The 18,442-nt window shown below is 35.6% G+C and overlaps 2 protein-coding genes across 7 annotated transcripts in view; both read left to right on the forward strand.

Annotated features, from left to right (window-relative positions):
• LOC6047768 (protein distal antenna) overlaps window positions 1-5,410 on the forward strand; it is a 38,591-nt gene extending 33,181 nt beyond the window's left edge. For 5 of the 6 annotated variants that reach the window (XM_038261035.1, XM_038261040.1, XM_038261045.1 and 2 more), the window contains exon 3: window positions 2,479-5,410. In XM_038261035.1, coding sequence (XP_038116963.1) covers window positions 2,505-4,511 — 2,007 coding nt within the window. In that variant the 5' untranslated portion in view covers window positions 2,479-2,504 and the 3' untranslated portion in view covers window positions 4,512-5,410. The remainder of the gene's footprint in view (window positions 1-2,478) is intronic. The other variant, XM_038261055.1, reaches the window with a different exon arrangement.
• Window positions 5,411-17,947: 12,537 nt separating this feature from the next.
• LOC6047770 (protein O-mannosyl-transferase 2) overlaps window positions 17,948-18,442 on the forward strand; it is a 62,984-nt gene continuing 62,489 nt past the window's right edge. Inside the window, exon 1 of the mRNA XM_038260366.1 lies at window positions 17,948-18,235. Within this exon, the coding sequence (XP_038116294.1) occupies window positions 18,117-18,235 (119 nt within the window). The 5' untranslated portion in view covers window positions 17,948-18,116. The remainder of the gene's footprint in view (window positions 18,236-18,442) is intronic.

Raw genomic sequence — 18,442 nt, forward strand, 5'->3', positions numbered from 1 at the left:
TTTTTGAAGAAGGGGGTCGAAAAATTTAAATAAGACATGCAATGGCCTAGTAAGGCTTTTGATAAAATATAAATAAATTTGAGGTAAAGTCACTTAAAATTCCAAATTAATATTATAGTTCAGTAGAAATTCAGTAACAACATTTCAAAAGGGCGAAACCTACGATCCTGCCGTTTCGGGAAAATCAACATTCAAAATTTTGCAATTCCGATCAATTCCTATTTCCACAAAAAAGCATGAAAACCATCATTTTTTTCAAAACGTAATAGAAAATAGCAATAATTTCATCATAGAGAGCAATTTGAAATTAATTAAGGTGTTTTTGCTTTTAAAAATTGAGAAAAACAAATTACGCCTTTTTAAAGAGCGTGCCTCCATTTTCGCCCCACCGTAATCGCCACCCACTCAACCAAAACAATGGTTTAGCCCGTCAGGTTACGCCACAAAGCAAATGTAAACAACAGATTCGCCCTTTTGATTTTTGTTCACTTTTCGGGTTTTTAAAGAAAAAAGTGGTGGAACAACTATTTTATCATTGTGAAACGTTACAGTCAGTGATAATACAGTGATATTTGCAACCTCAGTGATAAAAAATTGGTCTAGAAAGCCTTCATAAGGAGTCCGGTTCAGGCCAAGACTCGTTGAGCACCGTAAGTAGCAAGTTGGTTTGACGATGTGGTCTATATTGAAGTGACGTTCCTTGGGGTGTCCCCGCCGGAAGTGGGAGACATGGCACCTGACGACTAGGCCACCCCGCGACACCATCCTGCCTTCTCAAGCTTTGCTTAGCTTCAATGGTTACTGAGGCGATGATTTTGTACGGCATTCCTCCTAAACCTCCCTACACTAACTTTTTGTCCTGCAACTGCTCGACCCAGAATCCCCGGATGTCCCAAGAACCGGTAAATTATGGACCTTCATATCTAGATTGTGAATCCAGACCAGATCCGATACTACAATAATTGAAATTCAAAAGTTATGTATTTAGGATCATACAAATCTTTGTTTGTTGTGAACTTGTGGTCAGAGACATCAGAAACATACATTTTGATCCATTTTGAGGATTGTCAGGTTAAAATTTACAAAATTATAATGAAAATTTTGTGTTTCTAAACATACGTCGGAACTTGCAGAAAATACTACATTCGCCCCTCATGATTGGGTGAAAACACAAGGGCGGAAACTCACTTTGGTTTGTTTTGATTGATGTTGTTGATTAGCCCTTTTGTTTTTTGCTTGTAAAACTACGTATTTTCGGAATTTTGTGATGATGGAGGGTGTTTTAGAATCAGTTTTGTTCGCTTTATATGATTCTGACAAAAACTCAGTTTGTTTACATCTGAGGGTTTCGCCCTATTGAAAAGTTGTTACAGAATTGATTTTGTCATAAAAAATAATTGGTTGAAGCCACCAAAACTAATTCTGCACCTTTAAAAAACCTTAATTTACCTATAAACTTGTAATTTTTACACTAATTTCAAATGTTCTAAGGGTAAAGTCCCGGGTAAAGTTGTCAAAACAAAAGCGATTATGCAGTGCGGATTACAGCTTGACACCCCTTTTATACACGGTGCTCACACATACTTTTGCAGGTTTGTTTTGAATGCGTGCGTGAGCGCCATGTAAAAAGTGTCAGTTTTCATAAAGTTTACATGCAATTTTCGAAAATACAGAGACCGTATTAATAAAAAAAATCCCTTTCCTAAAGTATGATTGTGTTTGTAACAAATATAACTGCAAACTCTATCAAAGAAATTAATAGTTTTTTCAAGAAAAACTTTTGGAGAATTCTATAAGATTAATTCTCTTATTTTGCTAAACAATAAACAAAATTGTTTATTTATCTCAAAGTCTGTAAAATTGCCATAACCTTTTCTCTGAGTGTTCGCTGGGAGAAAATATGTTTAAAGATCGAAAAAACTCTCTCTCTCTCTCTCTCTCTTTTTTTCTTTTGATGAGTTTTGGATTTCAAGCAAAACAATGTGAATGGGCCAATTTCTAAGTGTAAACAACGAGTCTATCCTGCTCATTTCAGTTGATGTTTAAATTAGGAACGAGCATGTTAGCCTCTTTGTTTACACTTCGACATTGGCCCATTTACATTGTTTCGCTAGAATTTTCAGAATCAATCACACAAATACAACTATGAAGGTAAAACGTCATTTATTTTCGTAGGTGACCAACAAAACAATCATGTTTTTGCACTTTTAGTCTCAAAATGTGAAATGATTGAAACACACCTTCAAAAGCATAAATATCTGCATAATGCGCATTGAAAAAAATATTTTTCATGAAAAGTACCTAAAACCTATTCCGACAAAGTGGGCTCTCCGCACCTTACTTCCCCCTTCTCTCGATCTCGACAACTACCACCGCGACTAGGCGTGCGCCGTCAATGGTCTAGATGTTCGATAGTTTGTGTGTTTTTCTGCCCAAATCTAACCTTGCTCTTCATCCTTTTCGTTTTTTTCCTTCCAGACTCCCGCACCACGACGCACTTCAAGATGATGATGGCGACGAAGGGCAAGCGGCCGCTGCGCCACTTGACCGCCACCGACAAGATCGACGCCATCCAGCGGATCCACGACGGCGAGTCGAAGGCCTCGGTCGCGCGGGACATTGGCGTGCCCGAGTCGACGCTTCGCGGCTGGTGCAAAAACGAGGAGAAGCTGCGCTACATGAGCCGACAGTCGGCGGAGAACGCGGACAAGTTGACGAGTGAGGCCACGGCGGCGGCGCTGACGGCGGTCGCCGCGGCGGAGCTGTTCAATGGGCCACCGGAGAAGCGGATGAAGCTGGAGCAGGGGCTGTTTGGGAAGAAGTATGATGAGAGCTTTTACAAGAGTCCGAGGGGGATGAACGGGCTGGATTTGAGCGGGGGCGGGGATAAGGGGCTGGGGGTGAGCGGGGGTGATATCATTATGAATGGGCTGCACGGGGCGGATTTTAGCGCGTTTGCGAAGACGGCGGCGGAGATATCGGCGATGGGGAAGGCGAAGGACCGGTACGGAGCGGATTTGAGCCGGAATGGAGGTGGGGATCCGGGGAAGGCGGAACTGTCGATGGCGGCGATATCGCCGTTGACCAGCTTAAGTCACCTTTCGGGGATGGGCGGGCTGGCGCAGAGTCCGCTGGCGTTGAGTTTCAACGAGATTGCGACAAACTTGAACTTGATAGCGCAGTTGAACAACAATCACAATTTGGCGACGATGTCGAACTTGGGCGGATTGACGGCGGCGCAGTCGTTGAGGAATGCTAGACCTAAGGGGAATGCTAGTCAGAGTCCACGGGCGAGTTTGCCGGATTCGTCGGGGAGTGGCGGTGGAACTCCCGGGGACAAGTCGACACCGTCGTTGACGGTGCGAAATTTGGCGAAATTGCAGCAGAAAACGTCGAGCGAACTTCAGAACAACGGTATGATCCATGGTATTAACTTGAACGACAAATATAAACAACAATCACCATCTGCCGCCCCCCTAGGTCGTGACCCAAACGCCCCCGTCGACGAAGCGCTCTGGTACTGGCTCAAGTCCCAACAAGCCATGCTCGGGTTGAACAATCTGTACTCGCAGATGCCCCGTCCGTCGAGTCCGCAGCAACCGCAGTCAACGCCACCGACGACAACGACGACCCAGCAGCAGCAACCGCAGAGTTCAACGCCACCGACCGCGACTCCACCGATCGTGTCCACCCCGCAGCCAACGCCGCCCTCGTCCGCACCCTCGCTCACGCCCGAGGATACCAAGAACTCGTCCTGGTTCTGGCAGTGGTACAAAACGTTCGGCGCCTCGCTCATGCCCGGCGACAAGTCCTGCAACAACAACTCGATCAACGCCACCAACGCCAACAACTCCAAGTACGAGAACATCCTCTACTCACAGCTCACCAAAGGTCAATCTCCGCCGACCACGGCCGACTCGCTCAACAACAACGCTCAACCCATCAACCTGAACATCAGCTCAAACGGCGTCGTCGATCATCTCAAGTCCGAGCCGGAAGATCTCTCCACGACCACCAACCCGTCGATGCTCCCGCCGGAAGACCACACCCGCTTCAACCCGAGCCCATCCACAAGCATCAAGTCCGAGCTGAAGCCCGAAGTCGACGAGGACGAAGACGAAGACGACGAGGTCGCCAAGTGCAACGGCGCCAACACCGCCGTCAAGCAGGTCCTGGACAACCTCCTGTACAGCCAAAGCAGTCCCGGCCCGGTCGCCACCGCCCCCTCCCCCCTCTCGCCCTCAAGCTCAACGCACGAAAACGGGCACGCCACTCCGACGCCCCTGGCGGACGACCTCAAGAGCACCTGCTCGGAGGACACCGACCTGAAGAGTTCCGCCGAGGCGGTCGAGCATGGTGAAAAGTTCCTCAAGTGGCTGGAGGCGTGCAGCGATCCGAACGTGACGGCGATGCAGGTCATGCAGTTCAAGTATCTGCTCAACAGCATCAAGCTGAGCGCGGAGCGGCAGAACGGAGGTGGAGAGGAGCGAACACGGCGGCGGAGAAAGTAAGAAGTTCTCGCTCTTTTTTTCCTGTAAATAGTCCAGTCCTAAATCAAAATCAGCTGAACGCGAAAAGATATCATTAGCACAGAGCAGTAGAGACGAACAGCAGCAACTCCCTAACGAAATAAGTAGTTAAATTTTTGCCCCATTTTTTATGAAGTCTATTATTTTTGTTTTTACCTCTATATATTTCATTATTTGATATATATATTATATTGCCGAAAGCAGAAAAGATTGCTATTTATCAAACACAAACTAAACTCTGACACTCTCGTCCGTGTAAATAAAAGTCGCCCCTCGTTTTTTTTGTCGAAGAAAAAAAACCTCCACTCAAGAGAGAAGAAGAAACATGCCAAATGTACAAGTTATCGAAAAACTATTAAACCCGCGTAATACTTGCTCTAGGAAAGCAACATTAGAAAGGAAATCCCCCCCGTAAATGTAAGAAGATCCAAACACAGAAGAGAAACGAAATTTGTGAAAAACTATGTAAGCGAAAAAAAATCACATAAAAAAAAAAATGCCCAAACTAACAACAAACACACACAAAAAAGAAAACAAGTGAAACACAGATCTCGTTTATTTGTTAATTAAAAGCGCAGCTCAAACAAAAAATGGTGTGACGAAATGAAATCAAATACTCAAAACAGTCCAAAGAATAAACATTCACACACACACACACCCACACAAACACAACTATTTTATGTCTCTCAAACACGTTTAGGAAAATGATACAGGAAAAATCGAAACAAACAAACACAAGAAATCTAAACATTCCCCCCGGGGCGCGTTTCCGGAAGCGAAGCGAACCAAAGCTCAGAAGAAAAACAGACAAAATCAATGTGATTATCTAAATATTCCTAACAAAAGAAAAAAAAAACAAGATGAGCGAAACGTGAGCAAAATTTTACCTTCTATTGACGAAATGTGAAAACAAAAAAAAACTTCGATGCGAACAAAGCAGTAAAAAAGAAAGAAAACAGTAATTATTAAATGAACTAAAGAAAAATATTAATGAAAGTAAAATGTTACATTTAATGGATACAAACAGAAACACAACAAAAAAAACACTAATTATGGTAATTATTATGGAAGAACAAAAAAACCTATAAAAAAAACAAAAGAAAACCAGAGATGACAACTTAGTGGTAAAAATGGAAAAATAAATTATCAAATGATTTCTCAATATCATAAAACAAAACTGTAAGTTTTTACTTGTGGCATCCGAACTATGAAAGAAATTCCCAGATGAGAAAAATGTCTTTGTGTATTATCTGTCCACTAAGTCTTTTTTCTACCTTTTCGTTGTTGAAGTTTCCTAAAAAATGATATGTAACAGAATAAGAATCGATACGGTAAGTAGGGTAGGGTAATCATAAATGAGACACTTTTGGTTTTCAACTTTTAACGATTTTTCTATTTTTTTCATCAGCATGTTTTAATGAGCTTTTTGTTGCATTTTCTTTCTTTCAGTGTGTTCTAACATTGACCAAAATATGAGATCGATCCGACATCTACAGCCAGAGTTATTCAACTGTCTCATTGTAGACGCATTTGGCAGGAACAATGAGACAGCTGGGGAACAATGAGACACTCTACGAAAATCAATACTTTTCTAGTAAAACATCATGTTTTTGTATTGTTCCATTACAGGTGACTTGCCTTGAACATTTTAGAGCAATTTTGCCTACATGAAACTTTAATTAACAAAAGTTATACTAAAAAGTATTTAAATTTTGTAAAATCCATATATGTATACCAAATAACTTTGCATGTTTGGTTAAATGAAGTAAAAACTTTATAAATATGCCAAAAATCACTTTCAATTCATGTTTTGAAAGAATTACATGGATGTTGAAATGAAAGATGCTGGATAATCTGGATTGATCCTTGAAATTCACTAAAACCAGGTACACCAACTATAATCAGCGTTGCCACATGTACAGATTTATCTGTCATGGTACAGATTTTCAGCAAAGATCTGAGTACAGAATCTGTACGTACAGATGACAGATATTTGGGTCACCGTACTGATTTGTACAGATTTTCAGATAAAACAGATTCTTACTCAAAATGATATTATTGAATAGTTAAGTTATTGCAATTATCTCAACATTTAAGAACTTTTCATTGATTAAATCTAGTTTAACTTTTGAAACATTTAGAAATGGATCAAGCCTAGGATCAAGCTTATATTTTTGAACGATCTTAGATCCATTTATGCTAGAATATTTTGAACTAGGAGTCTCTCTTAATACTAACCCCCAGTACGCCGCGGGTAATTGGCTCCCTCCCACTAACATTTACACACAAGATCCTCTGTAGTTTTAGGTTTTTCTTAGGTTTAAGAAAACTGCATTTACAATAGCAGACTCATTGCTAACCAGGTTTCAGTACCGACAAGGACCTAATAAAAATAATTTATAGCATTTCGTTCTAATAAAGTTATAACATAATTTCCAGCATTTCCCCAAAATGATTTTGAAATTAAGGAGAACACAGGTAAAATAAAATCTTAAATAGGGAAATTCTCGTATGTTTGGCAGGTTAAGCACTCGCTCCTAACTCCATCCAATTTACTGATTTTCACTATTTAAACAACTAATTTTGCAAAACTTTTGATAGAAACTTGCTTGCTCACTTCTTATTGAGCTATCTATCACTCGATTTCAGTTGAAAACGCTTTTAATTAGCTTTAATTGAATGTCAAAGTTCTGACCTGCCAACATTAGAGGCACGCTGGAATTAGATGCTGTTCCCTACTTCAAAAATTTAATAAAAGTTGTACTGAATCATACAGAAAATAATGAGTCATAAAGTTTATTGTATTTTTTTTATTAATTTGAGTATATTTTTAAATTATATGAAAACAACATGATTTTTTTATGTTCATAATCTTGCTTATTGCATTTAAAGCATTTTTTGCAAAAAAAAGTTTGATAATAAAAAATATCTTTTTAGCATTCCATACATTACATGCCCTAAATATAAAAAATATTTACAACCACCTTGTAGTTGCCTGAATATTAAAAAAATTATTCCTCGTTTTTCAAAATATTATTTTTTTTTCTTGAAAGGTAACGCCATTATGTCACATTAAACTTTTTAATAAGTGGAATCTGGTCAAAGTATATTTTATTGAAAGTTTTCGATAAATCATGTTTTGTACCGTCAACTGGGTCAATCAGGACTGCAGTCTGTATGAATATGGATTACAGTCTAACTTAAATTATTTAATTCTTGAATTCCTGAATTCTTAAATTCCTGAATTCCTAAATTCTTAAATTCTTAAATTCTTAAATTCTTAAATTCTTAAATTCTTAAATTCTTAAATTCTTAAATTCTTAAATTCTTAAATTCTTAAATTCTTAAATTCTTAAATTCTTAAATTCTTAAATTCTTAAATTCTTAAATTCTTAAATTCTTAAATTCTTAAATTCTTAAATTCTTAAATTCTTAAATTCTTAAATTCTTAAATTCTTAAATTCTTAAATTCTTAAATTCTTAAATTCTTAAATTCTTAAATTCTTAAATTCTTAAATTCTTAAATTCTTAAATTCTTAAATTCTTAAATTCTTAAATTTAAATTCTTAAATTCTTAAATTCTTAAATTCTTAAATTCTTAAATTCTTAAATTCTTAAATTCTTAAATTCTTAAATTCTTAAATTCTTAAATTCTTAAATTCTTAAATTCTTAAATTCTTAAATTCTTAAATTCTTAAATTCTTAAATTCTTAAATTCTTAAATTCTTAAATTCTTAAATTCTTAAATTCTTAAATTCTTAAATTCTTAAATTCTTAAATTCTTAAATTCTTAAATTCTTAAATTCTTAAATTCTTAAATTCTTAAATTCTTAAATTCTTAAATTCTTAAATTCTTAAATTCTTAAATTCTTAAATTCTTAAATTCTTAAATTCTTAAATTCTTAAATTTTAAATTCTTAAATTCTTAAATTCTTAAATTCTTAAATTCTTAAATTCTTAAATTCTTAAATTCTTAAATTCTTAAATTCTTAAATTCTTAAATTCTTAAATTCTTAAATTCTTAAATTCTTAAATTCTTAAATTCTTAAATTCTTAAATTCTTAAATTCTTAAATTCTTAAATTCTTAAATTCTTAAATTCTTAAATTCTTAAATTCTTAAATTCTTAAATTCTTAAATTCTTAAATTCTTAAATTCTTAAATTCTTAAATTCTTAAATTCTTAAATTCTTAAATTCTTAAATTCTTAAATTCTTAAATTCTTAAATTCTTAAATTCTTAAATTCTTAAATTCTTAAATTCTTAAATTCTTAAATTCTTAAATTCTTTGATATTTTTTAAATTTTAAATCTGGGTATGATTTGAAATTCTAGATTTTTATTTAGAATTTGAAATTTTTTGGATTATTATTTTGAATTTGAAGGATTTTGAATATATGATTTATTAAATTATATTATTTTAATTTTATTAATTTTTAATTATTAGAATTTTAAAGCTTTGAATTTTTTATTTTTAAATTTTGTTTTGTATATATATTTCTTTTTATTTTTTAAATCTTAGATTTTTTTTAGTTTTAATATTTGTATTTGTGTTTATAGATTTTCTCTTTGGTTAACTTCTTTTGAAGCAAAAGAGAGGATCGAAGTAGCCATGGGCGTGTTTGGACGTAATTTGTTTTCGCTGCCGTAAATTTGATGTTTTCTTCGGGGTTTTTTTTTCAAGTTATTTCTCGTTGGCATCTTTTGGCCAATTTTTAGAAAATTCCACGACGGTTTCGGATTTGTTCTTCGGTTGACTTTATTCTGTAAGAGAATCTTTCTGTGGCTGAAGGCAAAAGTGAAGCTCTCCGTGAACCTTTTAGTATGGCGGAACGGTGAAGATTTCCTGATGGTTCCAGCCTTTCCGGCAAAGCCAGAAGCTATTTGCAACCTGCGGAGCCTGTTCCTTCACTTATACAGCCCCTAAATGGAAGCAGATTCTATTTGATTCGGTTCGTCGACTGAAAACTATCAAGAACCCAGAGAAGGTGACGTCAGGCTATGTCCAATTCCGGTTGCAGGAAAATGAAGATTGAAGCTGCTTATTGAAGATATCCAGGTTTTGGTGAGATCTTTCCATAATTTTTTGCAATGTTTTTTTTCCATGCCATACCAATATAAATTATATTCTATTGATTAAATGAAATATCTTTCCTACCCCTTCTCCATCTTCCATTTTCCCAATCCCCATTTCTCCATTTCCACGAACCCCATTATTTGCCAAATTTACACTTACACACCCAACCACAACTGATTCGGAGCGTTTGGTACGGTATGTCCACGCATCCTTCCTCCCTGTAGATTCTGTGAAATGTGATCCGTTCACAGAATCTTCTCTGCGGTAAACACAACGCAGTAGGGCTGGCCGCTTTAATTTTTGCAATTCATTTTCGGGTGTTCTCGGATGTACTGCAATTATTAATAATGAGTGCTTGGGGCGTAATCTAATCGCAAGACTTTCCAGCATGCTTTCATCGGACTGGCTGCGTTTGTGTTAGATTAGATTAGATTAGATTAGATTAGATTAGATTAGATTCACAGCAAATAAAGTAGTAATCTAGCTGCGTGTAAAAGGCCTGGGTGTAAAATAAATGTTGAATTATTTTATGAAATTCTATGTAATATTACACCCTGAAATATGTAGCCCATCAGTATGGAAAACCTACTTGACCGAAATGTCAAGCTCATATATGCGTTTATCCTTTCAATTCTTCATCGGTCTGATGGCCGAGCGGGCTAAGGCGCCAGCCCTTACTGTTGGTGCTGGGTTTGAATCCCGTTGGCTGCAACTTTTTTTTTTTGTGAGTAGAAAAATTGTACATGCAGTGTGTAATATTAAGTGTTTATTTTGACGAAGGTGATGTGCATGCTTTTGCATGCGATTTTACCATCGGATTTTTTGCTGTGTTGGTTAACTTCTTTTCAAGCAAAATACAAAATCCTTCCTTTTAATTTCAAGATTCTGCTTTTTGAGATTCGGCATCAAAAGGCAATTCGGAATTTTCAATATTATAATATCGATTACAAAATTATTGATACATTTATGACTTTCAGTTGCAATAAAATAAACAAATTCTGAATATTTAAGTTTTTTCACTAGAACTTTTGCAAACAAACATCGCGCGAAGGAACGTCACGCGAAGAAACGTCTTTCCTTGGCCGTTTCTTGTGTGTTTTTTATATGCAGTTTTGCGTTCCTTCCGAGCTGCATAATGTTGTCATAAGATTGTTCAAAATGCATAATAAAAAATGTTATTTACAAAAAATATACCGTACAGATAATGGTACAGATATTCGCCATGCTTGGTGCAGATAAGACAGATTTTTGGACCCTCTGATACAGACGAGCATGTGGTAACACTGACTATAATACAAGCAACTTTTTGTGAACGTTTCTGTTTATTTTCACTTTTATTAAAAGTTGCGCTATTCCTTTTACAAGCATTTTAAAAAAATATTTCAAAAATGCATTGTAATCAGTCGAGTGCATTGGGTCACGCCCATTTTTGTATTTTCAGCTTAGTTCTTTTTTTCTTCTGCTTAGTGCTGCCAAAATTGATGAAATTTTAAGCGAACACTCACGAAAAGTAGCATTCATAGCGAAAATTTCTGTTCCTATCTTTCTAAGTAGAACTATCATTCGGTCATTTTTCGAAGAACAATTTTGTATGGAAATTTGGATTGATTTACTTAACCTTTTATTTACGTTTGAGTTTTAAAAAGCTAATTTATTTAAATATTGAATTGTTATCCCGAGCAGACGGAAATAACTTGGGAAGGTCAGTTTTTGATATTGTGAGAAGATCGAAATATGTTTTTGGGATGATCGGATTAGTTGTTAAAATAACAAAAATCAATAACAAAGATTTGTTCGAAGAATAACTTAAACTGTTATTATGTTGTTATTGCAATAACAAACCAATAACACAGAAGGAATTATGAAGGAATAACAAGATTTGTTATTTTGTGCGGAAAGGTGGAGCAGCATAATAACAAAAAATGTTATTGTTTTGGTTTATTTGTAATTTGCAAATAAACCTGCAGTTGCCATCCCGAGCATGGTTAAATAACAAGGGAAATGCGTAATAATACCTTTCTCTGGTATCAATACCAAATTTTGGTATTCCTGGACCCTTTAAAATTTGTCTTAAGGATTATGCAAGAGCAAAATGTGGTATCATACCAATTTAAGGTATTGTTTTGATATTGCAAAATTGCACAATTTGTCAATGATCGAACACCACATTTTGGTATTCTTTTGGTATTACAGTATTTTATCAAATTCCTCTGCAACTATGGGAAAATTTTGACCAATTTTGACAAAATAATTGATTTTGCGCTATAATGATGTCTCAAAGCGAATGCTTTCATTCAAAACCGGAAATTTCAAAGTTGATTTTAAACATTTTTGATATACCCCCTATAGAAATGACTTGAAATTGTGGAAAATTTTCTATGTCAGGATGGCACATTTTGGTATTATTTTGGTATTTAAGTGTTTTATCAAATTCCTCTGAAACTATGGGAAAATTTTGACCAATTTTGACAAAATAATTAATTTTGCGCTAAAATGATGTCTCAAAGCGAATGCTTTCATTCAAAACCGGAAATTTCAAACTTGATTTTAAACATTTTTGATATACCCCCTACAGAAATGACTTGAAATTGTGGAAAATTTTCTATGTCAGGATGGCACATTTTGGTATTATTTGAATATTGAAAGGTTTCATCAATTTTCTCTGAAACTATGGGAAATTTGTTAAAAAAAATAACGAGTTAATTAATTTTGCGCTTAAATGACTTGAAACCCAAAAATGTTAAAGATGATTTAATTTTTTTTTGTGATAAACCCACTAATATTTTTTTCAAAAACGTTGAAATATCTCTAAGTCGGGATAACCAAATACTTTGAAAAACGAGTCAATCGACAGATTAATTAATTTTGGTGAATTTCAATTCAGTTTCATTTTAATAATACTTATTTTTCAATCTTGTTATTTTTCAGATGCTTCAAGAACTTCAAGCACAGGCCGTTCATCAATGACAAATGCATTCGGTGTGGTGAAGAATATCACTAATAACAACATGGAATCATCAGGTGAGTAGATTTGGCTGTTGCATATGAATAATTTCCGTTTTTTCACTAACTGCAACTGCTGCACTAAAAATGGTATGAAAATACCAAATTTTGGTATTACTTGTTCAAATACCAGCGACCAAAATGTGATCTTGGTTGCCCAGTAATTGATAGATAGTAAAATACCATCAAATCATACCAAAATCATGTATGTGGAAGACCACAGGAATACCAAAATATGATTTTCCAAGGGCGCGGGAATACCTAAAAATAAAACCATGGCAATACCAAGTTTTGGTATTCAAGCAATGTTCAAAAATCCAGAAGACCTCAACTTGGTATTGAAATGGTTTTATTTAGAGGTACTATTTTACCCTTGGAATAACATGGTTTGGTATTGTTGTGCCCTTACACATACAAGATTTTGGTATGATTTCATGGTATTTTACCATCTATTACTGGGCAACCAAGGGCACATTTTGGTCGCTGTTATTTGCCCAAGTAATACCAAAATTTGGTATTTCCGTGTTATTTACCCCTGCTCGGGATAACTCCTCTGTCTGACTAGGACTGCAGAGTCGAGTACCTTTAAGCGACTTTGAATCCATACTTTGAACACAACTCCGACTCTGGAAGCAGGATATGACGTCAACGACGACTTCAGCTCTCAAAAAATACCCGAATTCACAGATTCCGACTCCAAGTAAAAGTTGCTGAAAATTAGATGAATCCGATGCCTTCTCCGAGGTCTCACTCCAGCTCGAACTTCAGCGCCAGCTTCGACTTCCTGGCTCTGTGAAAATAATAACAGTTTTTGTTATTCACACTTCAAAAATTCTCAATAAATAAATCAATTCCGTTAGGGATTATAACAACATTAAAAAAAAAAAACTCTCAAAAGTTTATTTTATCGGATTAATTTAAGCTTGAAATCCCATTTCATGGTGGAATAACTGACCCCGATGAAATTGGTCAAAATTATTTCAAAGTTCTAGCCAATTTTAGTTAAATCCCTTAGGGGGTATATCAAATAATAAAACGAAAACAATTTTCAAAATTTCAACTTTTAAGAATAATTTTAGCTTAAGGACCCCATTACATGGCCAAAATAATGACCCCGACGAAATTGATCACAATTATTCCAAAGATCTAAACATATTTAACAAAAGAAAAAAATAATAACAGATTTTGTTATGGACACTTAGAAACTTTTCCATTTGTACGATTTATGGTATTTATATTTCTAAGTCAGAATACCAAACGAATAACAAATCTTGTTATTAGGAGAGTTTTTGAAATGTATATTATTTCCTCCTATTAGCGTGTTACTAAACATTTTCAATATAATATTACCTCAATGCCAAATCTTGTTATTTTTTTTTATCAGAAACTGTTATTATTTTTACTTCTTGAAGTTGAAGTTCGGGATAAAATAATAACACTTTTTGTTATTCGAACAGGATTTGTTATTGAAATATTATTGATTTTGTTATTACCGTCTGCCCGAGTAATCATGCTCTTGGTGGAGACTTCTGAAGAACTGTACTGCCCATGTTCGCATAAATGTCCCATATGCAAAAACAGCAAGCTGAGAAAAATGCATTTAAAGATTGTCCCATACATAACCCGGGCAGACGGTATTAACAATATTAATAATATTTCAATAACAAATCCTATTAAAATAACAAAAAGTGTTATTATTTTATCTTGAAGTTCAACTTCAAGAAGAAAAAATAATAACAGTTTCTGATAAAATAACAAAATTTGGTATTGAAGTGATATTATATTGAAAATGTTTAATAACACGCTAATAAGAGGAAATGTTATACATTTCAAAAAACTCTCCTAATTACAAAATTTGTTATTCGTTCGGTATACTGACTAAGAAATAAAATTACCATAAATCGCACAAATGAAAAAGGTTCTAAGTGTCCATAACACAATCTGTTATTATTTTTTCTTTTGTTAAATATGTTTAGATCTTTGGGATAATTTTGTCTAATTTCATCGGGGTCATTATTTTGGCCATGAAATGGGGTCCTTAAGCTAAAATTATTCTAAAAAGTTGAAATTTTGGAAGTTGATTTTTTTTAATTATTTGATATGCCCCCTAAGGGACTTTGCTAAAATTGGCTAGAACTATGGGATAATTTTGACCAATTTCGTCGAGATCATTATTTTGGCCATGAAATGGGGTCCTCAAGCTAAAATTATTCTAAAAAGTTGAAATTTTTAAAGTTGATTTTTTTAATTATTTGATATACCTCCTAAGGGATTTTACTTAAATTGGCTAGAACTATGCAATAATTTTGACCAATTTCATCGGGGTCATTTATTTCACCATGAAATGGGATTTCAAGCTTAAATTAATCCGATAAAATTAACTTTTGAGAGTTCATTTTTTTTAATATTGTTATGTTCCTTAACGGAATTGATTTATTTATTGAGAAGTTTTGAAGTGTGAATTACAAAAACTGTTATTATTTTCACAGAGCCAGGAAGTTGGAGCTTCCGTTGAAGTTCGAGCTGGAGTGAGACCTCGGAGACTGCATCGGATTCAGCAAATTTTCAGCAACTTTAACTTGGAGTCGGAATCTGTGAAGTCGGGTATTTTTGGAGAGCTGAAGTCGTCGTTGACGTCATATCCTGCATCCAGAGCCGGAGTTGTGTTCAAAGTATGGATTCAAAGTCGCTTGGAGGTACCCGACTCTGCAGCCCTGACTTGTACAGAGGAGTTATGACAACTGCAATAACAATAACTTTTTTTGTTATGGAGACATACCAGTTCAATAACATTTTTTGTTATTATGCTACTCCACCTCTCCGCACAAAATAACAAATCTTGTTATTCCTTCATGATTCCTTCTGCGTTATTGATTTGTTATTGCAATAACAACATAATAACAGTTTAAGTTATTCTTCGAACAAATCTTTGTTATTGATTTTTGTTATTTTAACAACTAATCCGATCATCCCAATAACATATTTCGATCTTCTCACAATATCAAAAACTGACCTTCCCAAGTTATTTCCGTCTGCTCGGGAAGGCTACGTGTTAAGTTATCGTGAAAAAACTGGATTTCCTCCTGATTTCTAGAACAAAGTATTGGATGTTATAGGCTCTTTTGAAAGAGCACACGATTTTGAACCAAACTGCATCAAACACTCGAAATCGATGAAAATGCATATGGGACATTTATGCAATCAGGGGCAGTGTAAAACTTGTGAAAGACTTGATTCTTTGTGATTGTTGCTCTAGATTTGATCATAATTTTCTCTCTAAATAAATAAACACAATAATGTCTCTGTTTTTTTATTCATGGGTAATTCTCTCATACAAAATTTTTACTATCAATAGGAGAAATTTGGAATATAAATGGGGAAATAAAATACCGTAGATCGGAGTGATTTATTTAGGCTTTAGACTTTCCGCAGATTGAAGAGTCCAAATTAAATACGTACGGAATGGTATGGAATCATACTGATCGTTGTAGAGCAATTCCATGTCAAATAGGGAATCGGTTGTACCCGAACCTCTCCGATTTCAATGAAACTTTGTAGACATGTTATCCTAGGTATATATAAGTCATTTTTGTGTATATGGAGCCAGTTACACACGATAATGACATTTGAGAAGGGCGTAAGTGTTTTAAATATTTTTGTGTTTCGTAATTTAAATATTGCTGTAGCTCGAAGCCGTTGCATCGTATCAAAAAATGGTCAAAGACAAACTTGTAGGAAATTTGACGGCCTTTCCAAAAAAATACACTGAAAGAAAAAAAAACACTCATTTCGTTCAAAATTTTTGTGAAAATAGCCAAAGATGTTACAAAAAGACTTACGAAAAATGCAGCATGGAGCAACTCAGCTACAAAAATAAAAAATATCATTTACTGGAACTGTTTTTTTTTTTGAAAAGTGCTCCAAACGTCAAAATTTTCAAAATCCGAATACGGGAATCGATTCTCCAGACAATTTTACATAAAAGTCTCTTTATTGACCATTGTCCTAAGTCCAATCCTTGTGAAGATACAGCGGTTTTAAAAATAAAAATGTTGAAAAAATAGGGTTTTTGATGGTTTTTGACAATTTCTATACTTGGTTTTTCAGTCTCGAAAATATTTTTACCGGAAAGCTCGTCCGATTTCCCATAAGTTTGTCTTTGACCACATTTCAATTGGATGTATGGTCTTACAGATATATCAAAAAGCCCGTCAAATTCCCTACAAGTTTGTTTTTGACCACTTTTTGATACGATGCAACGGCTTCGAGCTACAGCAATATTTAATTTACGAAACACAAAAATATTTAAAACACTTACGCCCTTCTCAAATGTCATTATCGAGTGTAACTGGCTCCATATACACAAAAATGGCTTATATATACCTGGGATAACATGTCTACAAAGTTTCATTGAAATCGGAGAGGGTCGAGAAAAAAGTGCCTAAAAAATTCCTGTTTTGGGCTGGAATTGCTCTGTAGGTAAGTATGATTCCATACCACTCCGTACGAATTTAATTTGCACTCATTTTTTGTGGAAAAATCTAAAACCTATCAAAGTCACCCCCGGCTATTAATCTCACCCAGATGATCAATTTTAGTCAACCCTAATCAGAATAGATATGAATTTGCGATGATTGCCTTTTGCTTGTTTTTGAAAATTATCAAGATAAGAAAAACAGTACCGTGGTGAGTCTGCAAATTTGATAAAAAGAACCTTCAATCGAGAACCTGCTATAAACAACATATTTTGTCAAATGTACAACTTTTCTCACTCAAAAAACTATTTTTTCAAACCCAATATCAAGTGCAGCACGGATGTACAAAGGACACGCAGCAGCTATGGCGCCTCACGCCCACGTGCGCACAGCCATGGACGGAAGCCAGAGCCGGTGTGCTCGCTCTAACCCGTGCCAAGTGCATGCCCAGAAGCGAATTTTACAGCGACGCGTGCCAGAGACTTGAACGAAGTGCGGGTGGACCAAGTGACGAACTCGGCCTTTCGGGATCCTGCATTTTTTCTTCTTCTAGAAATCTGGAGGAAATTCAGTTTTTTTCGTGTACACTTTGTGTATGACAAACTCACCTTGCTTTTTTCTCAGCTTTCTGTTCCATTAACTTTACAAAATAAATTGAAGCAAATAAAGTAAAAGAAATATAAATAATTAAGAACCAAAAATCGAGCACCTCCTGTCACAGTAAAAGCACACCGCATCCACCACCGTAAGCTTCCAAGCTCCATCTCACCAATACGCCTAAGCGCAGAGCGCTGTAAACAACGTGTTCACGCATGGCTGGCAGCGCAGCGCTTGAAACTGGCTTGCTTACTTCAGTGCAGTAGACGACGAACCTCAAACCAGGAAAGCACGACCGTGGACCGCTCAGACGTGGTTGAAACGTACACACTTTTTCGAAGCTTTGAGTTTGTTGTGCTGCTGCCTTCCAGCTCTAATCAGCTGTCAAATATAGTTCAAGTTCTGAGTTGAGCAACCAGCCTCTCGTTGGAGCAGATCATGGCGACGAGTGAAAACGAAAGTGAGCCCCCAGTTAAGGTGCGACATCCAGCCAAAATTAGCACCTCAGATGACAAATCAGCAAAAGAAAAGGTGGAATCCGGCACGAAAGTTGATCTGTAAGTGTATGGTTTTTGAGGTGAAAGAACCACGCAGTTCCGGGAGGTGTGCGTTCTTGATCTTGAAGTTTGACGGCGAGAAAAACAGGTTTTTTTGCGCAAGCATGGGTGAAAGTGAAAGAGAGAAAGAGTTTGACGTTTAAAGTTAAGTCACCAGACCAGACTAGTGTCAACAATGGAGCTTTTTAGTAATAAATTAGGTGCACA

Source organism: Culex quinquefasciatus, chromosome 1 (genome assembly GCF_015732765.1).
Source record: "Culex quinquefasciatus strain JHB chromosome 1, VPISU_Cqui_1.0_pri_paternal, whole genome shotgun sequence".
NCBI classification, from domain to species: Eukaryota; Metazoa; Arthropoda; class Insecta; order Diptera; family Culicidae; genus Culex; species Culex quinquefasciatus.